Source organism: Trachemys scripta, chromosome 1, assembly GCF_013100865.1.
Source record: "Trachemys scripta elegans isolate TJP31775 chromosome 1, CAS_Tse_1.0, whole genome shotgun sequence".
Lineage (NCBI taxonomy): Eukaryota > Metazoa > Chordata > Testudines > Emydidae > Trachemys > Trachemys scripta.
In genome coordinates, this window is record NC_048298.1 from 298,703,411 (window position 1) to 298,722,046 (window position 18,636).

The 18,636-nt window shown below is 39.8% G+C and overlaps 1 protein-coding gene across 4 annotated transcripts in view; it reads right to left on the minus strand.

Moving 5' to 3' along the window:
• PDS5B (PDS5 cohesin associated factor B) overlaps nt 1-18,636 on the minus strand; it is a 272,948-nt gene that overhangs the window by 161,745 nt on the left and 92,567 nt on the right. For all 4 annotated transcript variants that reach the window (XM_034758647.1, XM_034758648.1, XM_034758645.1 and 1 more), the window contains exons 4-6: nt 13,683-13,769; nt 13,499-13,596; nt 11,995-12,121 (exon numbers count right to left, since the gene is read on the minus strand). In XM_034758647.1, coding sequence (XP_034614538.1) covers nt 11,995-12,121; nt 13,499-13,596; nt 13,683-13,769 — 312 coding nt within the window. The remainder of the gene's footprint in view (nt 1-11,994; nt 12,122-13,498; nt 13,597-13,682; nt 13,770-18,636) is intronic.

The following is an 18,636-nucleotide window of genomic DNA, read 5'->3' on the forward strand; positions in this document are numbered from 1 at the left end:
ATTTTACTATGGTCAAATACCCCTGATGTAAGCAGCAGCCTTCCTTTTTGATTGCATCATGATGCCACTGTTAGCAAGGCTACTTAAAACATCTTTATCACACACTAATGTCACCTGTTGGGAAAAAGGTGAACTAACTGAAAGCTGAGTATCTCAATTGGCTGGAATCATCTAGAACAAACACTGTATGTACATACATCTTTATTTGTATACCAAGCCATCAGTTTACATCATGGTTCACAAAGCACATTAAACAAGTTAAAAGACATGATGATCCCTGCGCCCCTCAGAGCTTACAAAACTGGCAAAACAAACATACAGAAATTAACTCAGAAGGGAACTGGAGAAAGGAGATAAGGGTTTAGATCATAGAATATCAGGGTTGGAAGGGACCTCAAAAGGTCATCTAGTCCAATCCCCTGCTCAAAGCAGGACCAATTTCCAGACAGATTTTTACCCCAGTTCCCTAAATGGCCCCCTCAAGGATTGAACTCACAACCCTGGGTTTAGCAGACCAATGCTCAAACCACTGAGCTATCCCTCCCCCAAGGTTCAGTCATTAAACCTTCTCCCACAACACAAAGAACAGATGCACAGCTATTAAACCTCTCCCTTAAACAAAAGTATCACAGCTGTTCACCCCTCAACACTTCCCCCAGTCTCAAAAACAAACAACCCACATTAAATGCATATAAATACGCTTCCACTTCTCCCCTCTCGACAAAAATTTCCTTCATAACCCGCACCCACCCCTATCCCCAGTGAAACCTTGCAGATATGAAATGTTCTATGCTAATGAGACGGGTGACACCACATGTCTGCAGAAGTCCTTCCCTTCATGCTCAATTTCCCCTTCTGCTGTTGCTGCTGATTCCATTTTTCTGAATTAAAATAACTCCGCTGAAAATAACTTGTTTTTTTAAATTAGACATAAGTATCTAAGGCTAAGCCTAACCCTACAGGAGACCATAAATTCTTTACTTTTTTTTTTTGGTCACTCTTGTTACTGTTCTGATAAATTAGTGGTTTAAAATATTTGCCCATTTGTGACATTTGACCAGGCAATTGACTATTTATTTTTGGACCATCCTAACATATTCCCTCTCCCTCTGAGAACAAAAGATGCAATGTAGGTCTTCTGTAAGATGGGTCCAAGCTCTCTCTAGAAAGTTATAGGTGAGGCCCATTCTAAAATAGCTCTAACTCACGTTGAGGCTGCAGAAGCTACAGAGGTGCAGAAGAAACCTCAATTTTGTCTTAAAATTTTTTAAATAGCCTATTTGTAGCTCTATTGGAGAGAAAAAGCTCTCTAGGATAATGACCAACCTATTCTTCATTGGCAAGACAAATCAGTACTGACCTTTGAATAAAAACATTCTACATGGAGCCAGCCAAACATGTGGAGTCTTCTCTCCTTATCTGGGCATTCCCCCCTACTTTCTCTGACCGCTTGAAATACTGAACATAAATACCAAAGCTTTTTTTATTATTATTATTATTTTCAGAAATATTTTCGCTGTTTCAATTTTCATTTCCCCCTTTATTTGTTCCTACGTAGGATGAACTACCCGGCTTTTTAACACAGTTCAAAACACTTTAGGGAGAAATAACCTGCTAAATACTTTGTCCTCTAATGATCAGGAGCAAATTCAGAACCTTCTCTTTTTGCTAATGACAAATAGAAGGCGAGCATTAATCTCTTTTTAATAAAATTGGATTTCTTTACTTTTGGGTGTTTAGAGAGAGAGAGAGAAAGAGATGTAAATAACTGAAATTAACTCTCTTACTGCCCTCCTGGATCAAATATTCTTCCAAATAAAATAGTATGGTTTTCATTTTGGCCTTTTAGTTTCTAACTTTTGGAAGGGGCTGCAATTTTACTCTGATAATCAAGGATACAAGGATTGAATATGCATCTGAGTGCCAACAGTGACCCTATCTTTACAAAGCACTAAATTAAAATATTCCATAATCCTGTCTTTTTGCAGATATTTTAAGAGCCTGATTTAAAAAAAAAAAAATCTTGCTAAGGTGCCTCCAAGGGAAGAGTTAATTATGAGTAAACTCCTGACAACGAGCCAATTTAGGAATTTAAATAAATTGCCAATGTTGCTGTCTTTTTGAAAGTAAACGTGCTTACGCTCTACAATATGGGATCCCAGTAATCACCGTTACTACTGATGGAGACAGAATAATCTGGCAAGTGCTTGAGGAAATGAAGATATAGTATGATTGTTTAGGTTCTGCCCCTGCTCAGTCTGGCTGGAGACAAATATTACCTACAGGTAGGAATGGAAAACTCAGATGAGATTGAGAAAAGGGATATTTTTTATTATGCTTTTGCACTGCAATGCCAGAAATGGGGCAGACCTGGTTTATGTTCTGGCTCCCATATCAACAGAACCATCCTCTAAATTCCAGTTGTACAATCATTCTAACTGAGTATGTCAGAGCAAGATAGAACAGATTAAATTTTAGATTCCACACTGAGTTTTCAATACTAGCAGTTTAAAAGTGTTACTTACCCCAAAACTTTTATTAATTATATTTATTATGATAATGCCTGTGAAGGAGTGTACTAGCCTTTAACTGTTAACCAGGAGTTCACACCCTAGATATAATTAGACTCCCTGCTCCCCTTAAGACTGACTTATTTAAACTGTAAGAGGTAGCTGGCTGCTTGTGGGGACAGAGACTGGAAGATCCACAGCTAGCATGGGGATCTCTGACCAGCTAGCTACCTGAAGGCTGGCCTGACCAGACAGACTTTTGTTTTGGATTCTTAACTTTTGGAGTTCTGAACATGGGCCTTGTGATAAGGGTCTGTTGAGATATCTGAGTCTACAAATTTACCCTAATTCTAAAAACTGTAAAAACTGAAAGTTAGTTCATAAACTGTTACAATGGCCTGTTATATAAAATTGTTTAAGAACAGATGTAAGGAGGAGACTGACAATTAATTCAAATAGAAAGGAAGGGTTTTACTGATACCACTCATGGACTGTGTTAAAATTATGACTGGTAAACAAGAGAAGCAGAGGACCACAAATCAATGAACCAAAATTGGTGTGATGGAAATTAGACCTATTGAGATATGCCTACACTGAAATTAAACACCCAAGGCTGGCCTGTCTCAGCTGACTCAGGCTCACTGGGCTCAGACGACAGTTGTGTTTAGCTGCAGTTTAGACATTCAGGCTTGGGCTGGAGCCCAAACTGTGGGACACCACAAGGGAGGATCCTAGAGCCTGGGCTCCAGCCAAAACCCAAACTTCTGCACTGCAAGTAAACTCCCCCATAGCCCAAGCTCCGTGAGCCCTAGTCAGTTGATATGGGTCAGTCACGGGTGTTTAACTGCAGTGCAGACATACCCTCAATAAACAATTAGAGGACTGACTATTCCACTCAAAAAGAACAGGAGTACTTGTGGCACCTTAGAGACTAACAAATTTATTAGAGCATAAGCTTTCGTGGACTACAGCCCACTTCTTCGGATGCTTATGCTCTAATAAATTTGTTAGTCTCTAAGGTGCCACAAGTACTCCTGTTCTTTTTGCGGATAAAGACTAACACGGCTGCTACTCTGAAACCTGTTATTCCACTCAACATTCCCTTTTTGGGTTCTTAAGAGAAAAAGCAGCCGTTTGCCAACAACTCCTGCAACAAGCTTTAGCATCATGGCTAGAGGCCTGCGTGGATACAAAATTTTTATCTGTGGATGTGGATATCCACACAGCTGCAAGGAACCACAGCGGCGAAAGCAGCAGCATGTTGGGCCGCCGCTCGTGGGAGCCAGCGCCCTACCTCTAATGGTAGAAGACTTCCTCTGAGTACCATAATTGCTCATTATGTGGTTTCTTGCACCTTCTACTGATGCAGCTGATACTGTCACTGCCATAGACAGGGTATTGGAATCGATGGACCACTGGTCCAATCCCATATTCCCATATGGCCATGTCCGTGGAGTCTGGGGGGGGAAAAAAACCCCACCACACCACCACCCTAATAGAGATGTCAGAATGAACTAAAAGAATGCATTTTATGAGATTTCGGAAATCAACCCTCCACAAAGAGTAAGCAAGGGTCTAGAAGAAAGTTGGGTTGACTTTCGGCTTCTTGTTCATATTTACCTGCCCACTAAGGGGCATTTGGATGTGATCTGAAAACAACACCTAATACTGCATTGCTTCAAATGCCTGGTTCTAGGTCCTGACAAGGAATTTCTGCAGGTGCATTGAGAAACCCACTCAAGGGATGAAGCTAATGCATGGCACGAGCAATCCTAGCTATTGGAGATAACTGACTATCCCTCAGGAAAAAAAAATTGATGCAATGAAGTTTGGATCTCTGCAAATCTTACCATTAGGGCAATAGCCATGTCTGTTTTAACCTCAGGATGAGCAATTCTCTGCATTGAGATCAAAAGATGTTCTTTTATTTTGAAGAGACTTGGTGGTTCTGAATCCTTTCTAGCTGTTGTCCATTTATGAATGGGTCTTCTTCAATGGACAGGGTACTGATTAGCATGCTTCCTATGAATGGGTATAGGGTGCATAACATGCAACTCTGCCTTGCTGTGATTGGCACCAGTCACCTACGACTCTGGGTGTAGGGGGTGAATCAGAAAGGGAGAGTCTTGTACCGGAATTGTGAGCTCTCCTACGCAAATGCTCTTTTGTCTTTGTCATGTTGAGGACTGTGTTAGTTTGGAGGAAAATTTATGTAGGTTTCCGTGGAAGTTTCAGCTACAGTTTTTTCTTTCTGCCAGGGTAACTGTCCCTTTTTAGATACCCTTGATGTGGTAGCAACCAACAGATTGCTATGCTGTCTTCGATAGTGAGAGCTGAGGCCTCTCTTCAATCTTAGCTACTAATTTCATTAATATTTCCCCCAACAGCTCCTTACCCGTAAGTTTGGATGCATAAGGTATCTGTTTAGGATGATCAATGGCTATTCATGAGTATAACTTGGCTTTCTTGTAGCCACCAAGATATCCATTGCTCATCATATATCACATCAAGGGTTTGACTAACATAGAACCCAGGACATCTCTCTCCAAGCAAGGATCGAACATCTAGATCAGTGTTTCTCAACTACCAGTCTGTGGACTGGCATCACTCCCTGACACAGTTTAAAAAGGCAGCAAGCTGGTTTCTAACATCAACAAGGTTGAGAAACACTATTCTAGATAAGCCACTTGTTTGCCACAAAGTAGACTTTCCTTACTAAATGTATGAAAAGATTTTAGTCTGAATGGTGATCGCTAAGGCTCTGAAATTGCTATGCAGTGTGTCACCATTCAGAGGGTCTGTGGGGTCTTTTGGAAGGAAGTCCCCTTCTGATGAGGATTGTCTTTCACTGGTGGAGCTATTGCTGCATCAATGTTAAGCTCCCAAAATTTATTAAATTTGTGTTTTTGTAAAAACATTTTAGTTTAACATTTCATTTAATCAGATATCCTCATTTGGATATTATGATACTCTCAAAAGCCACATCAACAGCAAACCATGCATCTAATAATGCTTGAAAGGGACGATAATATTAATGAGTTCCTTGCAAGCCACTGATAAGAACATCGGAACATAAAAATGGCTATAGTGGGTCACACCAAAGGTCCATCTAGCCCGTATCCTGTCTTCCAACAGTGGCCAATGCCAGGTGCCCCAAAGGGAATGAACAGAACAGGTAATCATCAAGTTATCGATCACCTGTTGCCTATTCTCAGCTTCTGGCAAATAGAGGCTAGGGACACCATCCCTGCCTATCCTGGCTAATAGCCATTGATGGACCTATCCTCCATGAATTTATCTAGTTCTTTTTTGAACCCCGTTATAGTCTTGGCCTTCACAACATACTCTGGCAAGGAGTTTCACAGCTTGACTGTGTGTTGTGTGAAAAAATACTTCCCTTTTTTTTAAAGCCAGCTGCCTATTAACTTCATTTGGTGATCCCTAATTCTTGTGTTATGAGAATAAGTAAATAACACTTCCTTATTTACTTTCTCCATACAAGTCATGATTTTATAGACCTCTATCATATCCCCCCTTAGTTGTCTCTTTTCCAAGCTGAAAAGTCCCAGTCTTATTAATCTCTCCTCATACAGAAGCGCTAATCATTTTTGTTGCCCTTTTCTGAACCGTTTCCAGTTCCAATATATCCTTTTTGAGATGGGCGACCACATCTGCACACAGTATTCAAAAGATGAGCATACCATGAATTTATATAGAGGCAATATAATATTTTCTGTCTCATTTTCTATCCCTTTCTTAATGATTCCCAGCATGCTGTTGGCTTTTTTGACTGCTGCTGCACATTGAGTGGGTGTTTTCAGAGAACTATCCACTATGACTCCAAGATCTCCTTCTTGAGTGGTAACAGCTAATTTAGACCCTGTCATTTTATATGTATAGTTGGGATTATGTTTTCCAATGTGCATTACTTTGCATTTATCAACCATGAATTTCATCTGCCATTTTGTGGCCTTGTCACCCAGTTTTGAGAGATCTTTTTGTAGCTCTTCACAGTCTGCCTGGAACTTAACTATCTTGAGTAGTTTTGTGTCATCTGCAATTTTGCCACCTCACTGTTCACCCCTTTTTCCAAATCATTTATGAATATGTTGAATAGGACTGGTCCTGGTACAGAGCCCTGGGAAATACCACTATTTATCTGCCTTCATTCTGAAAACTGACCATTTATGCCTACCCTTTATTTATCTTCTAAACAGTTACCAATCCATGAGAGGACCTTCCCTCTTATCCCAAGACAGCTTACTTTGCGCTTAAGAGCCTTTGTCAAAGTCTTTCTGAAAAAATATAAGCACACTATATCTACTCGATCCCTTTGTCTATATGCTTGTTGACCCCCTCAAAGAATTCTAGTAGATTGGTGAGGCGCAATTTCCCTTTACAAAAGCCACATTGACTCTTCCCTAACAAGTTACATTCATCTATGATAGCCTGTCTTGGAAAGGTCCTGTATGTAGTTTGTTTTTGTAATGCATGTATGGTACTTCTTCCCCTGGTTGTTTAAATGGGAGTGGTAGTATGCTATTCATCCTGGCACGGGGACCACACAATGGAGGAGGGGTCCTGGTACACACATCTTGACTGTGGAAACAGCTTGTTAAAATATCCTTAGAGAGCTTAATGGGCCACCTCCATCTGCACCCCAGGCTGCCTGGCACCCAAGTAAGTACTGTAGGAGCAATCAGAACTCTACCTAGTAAATCAGGATTTTATTGCACACAGGAAGAGATTTCTCACCCCTCTATAATCCCTAGGGTTGTACAGCTTTGTGGGGAGTGTAATCCTCATGTGCCTCTGTTCTGGTCACAGACTGCCTGAAGTGCTCCTATGGCTTTAATGTGGAGTGAGCCTGTGGAACAGGGAAGGGATGGTGAGCAAGACCCTTTCCCTAGCAGAGCAAAGGTTTATGGCTGATGATGATAAGTCAACTCCATTCCACCCTTGCCTCAAGCATGACACTCTTTCAACTCAAGGACACCCTCTCTGCAAGGGAAAGCCAGGCAGGAACAATTCCCTTTAGGCTGCAGCCTGAGGCAGGACTGCACAGGAGAGAGAAGATTCACTAGATGCCCAGACATGCTGCAGGATCGGGGAGGGATGGTGAGCATGATACAAAGGACTGCAAGACGTAATATACAGGAGAAAACCCCCAGCAAACACTCCCTCAGGAGAAGAAGAGGTTTAACCTTTGATTTTCATCCTACTTGTTGATTAATAATACTAACCCCTAACTTGCAAAGGACACACTTGTTTTTGCTTTCTTGAGATCTGGAGTTTGCAAGACTTACCTCTAAGACAGTCATGAAAATCTCTTAATTCACAGTAGGAAGAAGGGGAGTTGCATAGAAGTCCTGATTCTTTTCCCAAGCAGTTGACAACCCACTTAAGCATATGAGGGTCACTGGATCCTTTTGTATCGGGGGTAGCCGTGTTAGTCTGTATCTCCAAAAACAACAAGGAGTCTGGTGGCACTTTAAAGACTAACAGATTTATTTGGGCATAAGCTTTCGTGAGTAAAAACCTCACTTCTTCGGATGAAGAAGTGAGGTTTCTACTCACGAAAGCTTATGCCCAAATAAATCTGTTAGTCTTTAAAGTGCCACCAGACTCCTTGTTGTTTTTGGATCCTTTTGGAAACTTTCACCCCATCCCCCCACCTCCAACCTGGGTCTGTTGTGGGACTTACCCCTGAGCCAGCAGGATAATTTCCTCCTCAACCTGAGACTCCCCCCCTCCCCCCCCAAAAAAGCTCAGAAGCTCCTGATAAGGCTTTTCTGTGTTGCAGTCAAGGCTCTTCAGGGCATGGTGAAAGACCCAACAGGTCAGTCTGACTCTGAGCCCCATACCTTGGCAGTGCAAGAGTTGTCTGGCTGGGAACAGGCAGGGCATAATTCACACACTGTAGAGCCTGTAACTACTTCCTCACATATAAAACACTGCTTACATTTAGATAGGTATTTGCAGGGAAGCTCTGCCATGGCTGAGTGGGGACAGAGTACTCCAATAGGCAGCAGCAGATGGTGGTAGAAACCAGAAAGCTACCATGTACCCAATCTGGGAGGGAGGAAGGGAGGGAGAAGGAGAAGGAAGAAGACGAAGTCACAACTGCACAAAAACTATTAAATAAAAGATTTTAAAACAAAATGGCTGGAAGAAACTGAACCACAAACTTATTCCACTGCTAGAGGCAGAAAATCTGCTAGGTTGAGCTGAGGACAGAGATTAGGCCTGAAGCCTCAAGCAACCACACTGGACTGCCTCCGAATTCCGCAAGTTGGAGGCAGTAGGCCATTTATAATGAATGGTGACAGAAGCGCTATATATATATATTTTTTTTTTATTTAAAAAAAAAAAGGCTAACATTTTTGTAAAGTAATATACATTTAAACCATTTATTTGCGCCTTCAATCTCAGGCTTCACCGTAACTAAGGCCTGGTCTACACTGGGGGGAGGGAGGAAATCGATCTAAGATGCGCAATTTCAGCTACGAGAATAGCGTAGCTACAGTCGACATCTTAGATCAACTTAGAATCACTTACTTCGCAGCACGGGATCGACGGCCGCCGCTCCCCCGACTCTGCTTCCGCCTCTCACCGTGGTGGAGTTCTGGAGTAGACGGCAGAGCAATCGGGGATCGATTTATCGCGTCTTCACTAGACGCGATAAAATCGATCCCCGATAGATCGATCACTACCCGCCGATTCAGCGGGTAGTGTATACGTACCCTGAGTTTTTGTGTTGAAATATAAATATATCACTTGTATTCACTATGAAGCCTAAAATCTGTACAAAAAAAATTCAGAATACTGGCTGAACAACCAAATGTAAAATACAGACCTGTATTTAGCAGATTTAGATCACAACAGACTTGGATCACATACATACAAGTCTCAGAACATTATACTTAAGCAAATAATTGCAGCAATTAGCGAGCATGTATTTAGGGCTTCTGATTTGTGGTTTTAACCCACAATACAAAAAAAAATTAAATCAGTGTTTAATCCACTAAAGATCAGAAAAAGAGCAGAAATGGTTATTTGTATCTAAAGGCTCATCTATATGGAGTAGTAATGAGGACTCACGGGGTGTGATTTCTAAAGCCTACTTTCATGTTGCGCATTTTTTGCTCCAGGTAGACCCTGCTGGTGCGCATTAAATATTTATTAGTGCACTTTAATGTAGTGCTGCTTGAAACGTTAAAAAAAACACTTTAAAGCTCTCTTCGGAACAATACGAAGTGATTACTCCCTGTAATGAGTAATGTATATTATATGCATTATTCATTACTGACTATACAAAGTGAAAGCCCCAAAAAAACCCAATTCTTGGATTCCTACTACTGAAAAATTGATAAAATTAACTTAAAAAAACGAATTAATAAACCCAAAAAACACAGAAGCCCTATATATAATTAACATTAGTGTAGTTAAAAAGGCCACTTTTTATTAGCAAGAAGAGGAAGAAAAGCCAGAATCGAAGCACTACACAATTCGGGGGTTTTCCTGCCAATACCTTGTTTTTATCCACTATAAACTTTCAAAATGCCCATCTGAGATCCTACTATTCAAACCAGCCTGCACAGTGCTCAATACTACATCCAATCTTCCCTGAATATTTTCACTTTTGTTCTATAGTAAGAGTCAAACTACTGTACTTTTATTCAATAAAAGTTTAGAACTTTCATGGAAACATATATTGAATCATCTCTAACTAAAGATGCAGGAACAACTTTCCACAAAATGATAGAGAATAAGTTGTAAAGTCTAAAGATCAATGTGGCACAAAAACACCAAATAAAAGAGAGATGTTAAAAAAAGAGAAATTCCAAATTGAAGAAACACAGTGTCTGTAGTCTTGCTTTTACATTTTTCATACCCTAAGGTCTCCTCTAATAAATCTGAATCTGAATTTTGGGGCTGATTTTTTTTGTCACAGATAAGTACTGGTATTTCTCAAATTACATACAATATAGCTGTGTGTAAGAATGCATTTTGAATATTTTCAGTCAAAAAAGTCTGATACAACAATTTAGGTACTCTCTATATGCCTTAAGTAAGATTGTCAATAAAAAACAGAAGCTTTTCACCCGCTTAAACTCTGCTTCTCATTAATCCCGGTAGCGCTCAGTCTGCAAGGGGGCCACGTCCCTTTGAGGTTTGCCATGATGATGATGATGATAATGAAATTCTGCTCTATGAATTTTCTATGTTGAATACACAGAAGTGAGATGTACACAGAACACTGTACTACCTTGCTTTATTCTGTCAAAGAGCACCTCTTCAAAAGTATGACTACATTCCTTGCAGTGAACCATGCTCTCTTACATACTGTTTGAAATTGCTGCAATCAATTTACCCATAAAAAATATAAAATCACTTTTTACATTTCTTATGAATAAAAAGATAAAAACATACACACACACACACAAACAAATATACCAGGCAGCACTCGGAAGTGACAATCAAAATCTTTCACATATCCATCTACTGTAGCCTGTCTGTAGCAGTATAACATTTAAAAAAAAAAAACACTGAGGCCTCTTCTTGAATATATAGTTTAGTTTCAAAAGACTCTGTTCTCCACTGCGTACATCCAAAGCTGCCCAAAATTTAAGCAGTAATATTTCCAAAACTATCTTACAAAATTCAGTTATCTCCATGTAACTTATATAACTTTGCATCATCTTATCTATGTTACATCTTGTTATCCACGCGATAACATCCCGCATTTGTTTATACCTCAGAACAAATCAGGCTTTCCTCCTTTTAAAAAAAATTCAAGGATGATAATGTATACCAAAGATAAAAGTCTAAAACAGTCATTTCTCACTTTGCCTAGTAATAACTGCATGATTGCATGTAAGCCATCAAAGTAAAGCATCCATCCTTTTAGTACTTCATGTTCCACCACTTTCCTAACGTTTTTATTGTCAAAAACAATGTTGAGAATACATTATGATGCACTTAGTCACTGACCCTTGTTAATTCAAAGGCAAAAAAATATGAATTTGATTAATTTTGCCTCCCCCCTCAATTTATAGAAATATGGTACTTGGGCCTGTTCACACATGTACAACTATAAAATCATAAGCATAATTAAAAATAAAACTAACCGTATCAACCTTGGTTTCAAAGGAAACAATACATTTCTTCAAGGTTCTTACTACCCACATACCACTTAAAGATGTCACTCACAATTAACTTTCAGACAAGTCACAATGCAAATAAAGTTTACAAAGAAAAATATTTACAACATTAGGCTACTGTTAAAAACTAAGACAAAACATTTTCACTTCATGACAACCCAATGAAAGCAATGAAATGTCCCTGAGTTATACATAAAATTGAGTCATGAAGGCTAGACCAAGCAAATTTAGTGGATTAATTCATCTCACAATTTGCCCTGTGATTTGGATCAAGTTTCAACACAACCAAGCCGTAAAATTCAACAGCTATTAAGGCTTACCTTATGTGCTGGCACTAGATTCACTAAAACTGTATCCAAAAGCTCCTGAGACACAGTATCTCCTTCACAAATGATAGAGCTCATCAAATCCACCATGTGCATGTGTACTTTTTGATTATGACCATTGCTGAAATTAAAGGTAGAATTTCTTAGCATATATAAATATATGTACTATATTACAACAAAGTACTACCTCTAATCAATCACAAGACAGCCAGAAACCGTACTTTTTCTTAAAAAGTAAAGCATAAATTCATCCTGAGAAATCAAACTAATTACGAGGCTCTATATGCAAATTTTCATGATAATGTTTCTTGTATTCTCTATTCTCTCTCAATGTACGACGCTATATAAGGAAAAAACTGCACATTTGCACAGAGATAAAAATTCTCTCCACCCTCACAATATGAAATTTCTTTATAACAAAAGTTCTCCCAGTGTTATATGAAAGTCTCATAATTGTGATGTCATTAGTTCAATGTTCAGCTTGAAATTCTAAATAAATATTATAAAAAACATGGAACAAATTAACAAAAATTTTAAGTAATGCACATGTACCAGTGACACAAAAATAAGCAAGGGAAAGTTTAGGTAAAATGTGTTTGATTTACTTACACTAGTGTTCACACTACTGATGTAAACTAACAGATCATATCTAAGCACAAAACTCAAATTTGGGAAAATGAAACGCATAAATAATACTGTCAACTCAGTGCAGACAGTAAACTCTTATTAACAGTAAAAAAGTCTACATAAGTGACCACTGACCAGAAAAGCAAGGTACTAAAATACAGAACGACCAAGTCTGAGTCATTACTGGAGATGTAATATGAGAATATGTACTTCCAAAGTAGGGACTAAATGCATTTAATCTATTGTCTATACCATTTTTAAAAAAAATTATTTGAGATAATAGTTTCAACAGGTAAGATGAATACAAACAAATAGACAGTGAAGGCAAAAACAGTGCCTTTTTTTAAAGGAGCATTTCCAAAAGAAGAGGTTTATAAATTTTGGGCTAGGAAGTTTGTTTCAGTTTCATTTGTTACAAGACAAAACCCAAAAGAGTAGAGCCAGAGCAAGCTCTCATTTTCTACTCTCTCAGACACTATCTTGGAAATATTTCCCACACTTCTGACTTAAGATAATATCTAAATAAAACATGCAACTAAATTTTTAAAGCTTTTGTATATTCAATAGTTATTATCCAAACACTAATACATTCTGATATCACCAAGATTTTTGGAAAGAGGAGGTGGGTAACTGAATCCTCCCACAAAGTATTATCTGAAAAACGAGGCAGAACATACACTTTTTTAATCCTAGGCAGCAGTATAAGTATAATAAACTGAATTCTTAAAACAGAAATGTTAAGCTTTGATTGCTATAATATCCAGACTAACAGCTTTATTGAGCAAGCAGAATATATACAGATTCAATGTTTAAATTAGAATAGTTTTCCTGAAATGTATAATTAAAACTATATCAATCAGAATATACTTACTTTATTACGGAAAACAGCGTTCTGTACAACTGTGTGAAAATTTCATTGCTGTCTTCTAGCTCAAAGCATATATTATAAGATTTGACCCAAGCAATATTCTATGTTTGGGGGTGAAAGAAAAGGATATAGTTATTACAAGAACTTGAAAAAGTAGTAATAATAAATAGTAATAATTTTAGCTTACCTCAAGTAAATAAAAATATCTATTGAACTGTGGGCTTTTTGTATCTTCTAATCCTTTCAGTTGCCTTGTTATAAACATAAATATATCCTAGAAAAAACAAACATAATAGTAATTTGTTTCATCATGTAACTTATGACTGTATTTAACTAAATTGTCTAAATATTCATTTTGAACTATTGATCACATTCCCCACAACAGAACTCCCACAAAAGCCAGAGAAACCAATCCTCACTGACCCTGGTAACTAGGATGACAAATAAACCTATGAAGAATTATGTGAGCGATAGTAATCCTTAGAAAGTTTCACCTTGGTAACAAGGTGAGGAAGGCATTAATGTTGGTTAAGTTTCACATGGAAACATTCAGCTTGATTGACAGAAGAAAGCCTAGAGAAAGTTCCATTCTGCACTTGGCGGACATGACCCATGGGGTCAATAGAAATGTTACGCATCCTCTTGCGGGCTGGATTTTCATTTCACAGAGCAACAGTTTTATCTGTTTGATTTTGGGGACAAAGGTAGCCTGTTTTTTTTTTTAAATAGAATTTTAACCTGTACACGGTGTTTGTCCATCTCTGATACCATTAAAGACTAGCATATTGAGCAATGTTCCCTCTAATTTTTTTATATTCATGTGCAGAATGAATTTTATGAGTACCAATATGCAGGCGACGTGTGGCGGGGGTTCCAATGGGTTCAGAGTGTTGGAAGAGGTTCAGGGCTGGGGCGGAGGGTTGATGTTTGGGTGTTATGGCTCTGGCCCTATCCCAGAGCTGAGGGATTCAGAGTGTTTGTATGGGGGGGGGAGGTGCCGGCTCAGGGCTGGGGCAGAGGGTTCTGGGGTGGGGTCAGGGCTGAGGAGTTTGGGGTGCAGATTGCCCCCAGCGCTCTCCGCACCGGCAGCAGCTCCCAAGACCTGGGGATAGGTGCCTCTCCCCGCGGCAGCTCTGCACACCCCAACTTGCTCCCCTCCCCGCCTACCCCTCTCATTTCCCCAGACCCCTGTGGCTGCGCGCCTGCACAGCCCTTTATAGCCTGCTACGTGGCCGCGCAGCTTAGAGGGAACTTAGATATTTGAGCCCGCTGTTGAGGGACAAAAAGCAACCAAGAAAGGGTTATGGATGCCTCTCTCAAGCTTCAGTTGTCCAATGAAATTTCCATAGCAACATCTCTTATGAAACAGAAAACTCAAATAGGTAACATTAAGCAACAGCATCAGAAAAATTAATTATGTACAGACTCTCTGGATTGGTAAGTGACAAACATCATTATCTTTTAAAACTATTTGTATGCACTCAAATCACCAATACATACAGGATAATTATCCCAACCAACTCAAAATTCAAAAGCATGCGCGCCCACCACACGAAGACAACATCCACAGACTTAATTTCCAGACTTCAATGCCTAAAAAGAATCCAGGGATAGCCAGTTTGCAACCTTGCAATTCTCTTCTAGGATTCTTTTCACTGAACAAGCCAAGGCTCTGGTAGAATAAGAGCATAAGAACGGCCATACTGGGTCAGACCAAAGGTCCATCTAGCCCAGTATCCTGTCTTCTGGCAGTGGCCAATGCCAGGTGCTTCGGAGGAAATAAACAGAACAAGTTACGAACAAGTGATCCACGCCCTCTCAACTACCCCCAGCTTCTAGCAAATAGAGACTAGGGATACCATCCTTGCTAATAGCCATTGATGGACCTGTCCTCCATGAATTTATCTAGCTTTTTTTTAGAACCCTGTTATAGTCTTGGCCTTCACAATATTCTCTGGCAAAGGGTTCCACAAGTTGACTGTGCACTGTGAGAAGAAATATTTCCTTCTGTTTTAAACGTGCTGCCTATTAATTTCATTTGGTGACCCCTAGTTCTGGAAAAGAGTAAATAATTCCTTATTTACTTTCTCCACACCAAGCATGATTTTATAGACCTGTCATTCACCACCCCCACCACCCCCAGTCATCTCTTTTCCAAGCTGAAAAGTCCCAGTCTCCTTAATCTCTCCTCATATGGAAGCTATTCCATACCCCTAATCAATTTTGTAGCCCTTTTCTGAAACTCTTCCAATTCCAATATATCTTTTTTGAGATGGGGCAATCACATCTGCATGCAGTATTCAAGAGGTGGGCGTACCATGGATTTATATATATTTTAATGTCTTATTATCTAATCCTTTTCTTAATGATTCCCAACATTTTTAGCCTTTTTGACTGCCGCTGCACATTGAATGGATGTTTTCAGAGAACTATCCACAATGACTCCAAGGTTTCTTTCTTGAGTGAGAAAAGCTAATTTAGACCCCATCATTTTATGTGTGTAATTGGGATTATGTTTTCCAATGTGCATTACTTTGCATTTATCAACCATGAATTTCATCTGCCATTTTGTTGCCCAGTCCCACAGTTTTGTGATATCTTTTTGTAGCTCTTCGCAGTCTGCTTTGGACTTCACTATCTTGAGTAGTTTTGTATCATCTGCAAATCTAGCATCTCATTGTTTACCCCTTTTTCAAGATCATTTATGAATATGCTCAAGTGATGGGGTTCACTCACCACTGTGGCGCCTCCTGCTGGCTGTCCTGGGGATTAGCTCTGTGTGTTAGTGCACCCTCTTAGGGTGGTGCCTCGCCACCATCATTCCTGCGCTAGGACCCACGTCTCTCCAAGGACTGCAGCATCCTCTTCAGCGACACAGCCCTCCGGCCGTGCCACACACTGTGCTCCCCCCTTCCTGGAAACCTGCAGTTCGCTGTTCAGCCACTTACCGTAATAGCTACTGCAGCGAATTGTCTGGCCACTTCCTGGTGGCCCCAGTATCCTCTCTTCCCTTGTTTCAGGGCCTCAGCCTGCAAACCCCAGCCGCCAGGAGCGGTGTCTCATTCCCCCGGTCGCTGCTAGCAGCGCTTCTCTGTCCAGGTTGCTGGCAGTTCTCGCAACCCTCCAGAGACAGTCCTTCCTCCCTGGGTTCCCAGCAGAGAACTGCCCTCCTCTGCCCTGCAGGTCCCTTTTTATATGTGCCTGCTTGGCTGCTCCCTTCAGCACTTTTCTGATTGGCTGCCTCCTGCGCAGCCTCCCTAGGGCTCTATTAACCCCTTAGAGCCCAGTGTGCAGGTGCCCCGTCACAGGATCCTTATTTTGTGTTGGGAAAACAGTATACTTATCTGTTCAAAAATACCAACATAGAACCAAAGTCACCTACTGAAAATTTAGAAACCCTACAGTTCTCCTTGGACCCATAGAAAAAAAGATTTCCCTTTTTTTTTTTTTTTTTAAAGTACAAAAACTTTCTAAACCACAACTTTTTCTTCAAGAAAGTGGTGGAAAGGGAAGAGTGTCAGGATGGGTTAGCCAACTTATTTCTTCTCAGAAACTAAGGACACAAAAATCCAACCCTAACAGACAGGCTGACATATTTAAAATGGTTCAGGGTAAAGCCATGACAGGAGCCACTTCAGACTAAATAAAACTAGTCTCTTGGTAGAGGATGCAGAAGGAATACTCTTCATCATTCTCAAGGCAAATACCAAAAGGACATGGCTGTCATGCAGATCAAGTGGCATCCAAACTGACCTTTATCTAGGTCTTAAAATGGTCTTGCTGCATACTCCCTCTGTCCATCACTGACTGACTGACTCACTCATTGCACCATCAGAGCTTTTGACGACATGATCACCAACCACAAAGCAGCATTCCTTGGTAAATGTGTTTTGTAATTTGTTGGTCTTCATTCCTAGTATATCCATATAGAGAAAGCTGCCAAAAATCAAACCAGTAAAAATGGAAACTGTTGCTCTGTTTGACTATGAATATTCTCATTGCTGATCTCATCCTACTACATAATATGGAGCAGCTGACAAAGACGAGAATCAGAAACAAGACAATTCATCACTCTTCAACCTTCCCAGTGCTTCTTCCACATCTCACTGCTATACAATAGTGGTTCTATAGATCAGGAACTTCGTGGTAAGCTTTGATATTCCAGTGTCTTCACAGAGGCCACTAAAGAGTTTGGAACACAGAAATAGCTGCTGCAACGAGAACATCCATATCTTTTGAGCAGTATTGACTATGACACTTCTCTAGTACTTGACAGTTCCCATCTACTCCATATACTATCCAAATAAGTTACGACTGATCTGGTTGTAATCTAGAATTACAGGTTACTTCATAGTAACAGCCAGGAACTTTGTTTCATCCAGACTGATAACACTGGTCTACAATTTTTGAGAAGTCGTCTGCTTCAGAGATAAAATGTGCTATTTCTTATGTATTTTGATGTGCTGAATTCAAATGTGACAATTAAAACAACAACTGATTGGCTACTGTTACTAAGATATTTAAGTTTCTACATTTTAGGTCTATGTATATTGTGTAGATAGAGTTTTAATCAAATTGTAAACCTAGGTCTTTTCATGTGTTTATGGTTGCTTTACATGATATTTCACCTGTCCTGTTTATGTAACTCTTTAAAAATCAGCAAAAGGGTTATATAAAATTTATTAAGAAAAAAAGGCAAAACACTATTATGTACATAGTTTAGTCCTATTCAGAGTCTACTCGGCGCTTCTTGGCTTGTCTCTTGTATTCATTAAATGGAGCATCTCTTGACACTGTCCAGCAATAGTCTGCAAGCATTGATGGGCTCCATTTGCCCTGATAGCATTTCTCCATTGTTGCAATGTCCTGGTGAAATTGCTCGCCGGGCACGTCGCTCACTGCGCCGCAGTTCGGTGGAAAAAAATCTAGATGAGAGTGCAAAAATTGTATCTTTAGTGACATGTTGCAACCAAGGCTTTTGTATGCCTTGAGGAGGTTTTCCGCCAACAACCTGTAATTGTCTGCCTTCTTGTTTCAGAGAAAATTTATTGCCACTAACTGGAAGGCTTTCCATGCAATCTTTTCCTTGCCACGCAGTGCATGGTCAAATGCATCATCTCGAAGAAGTTCACGCATCTGAG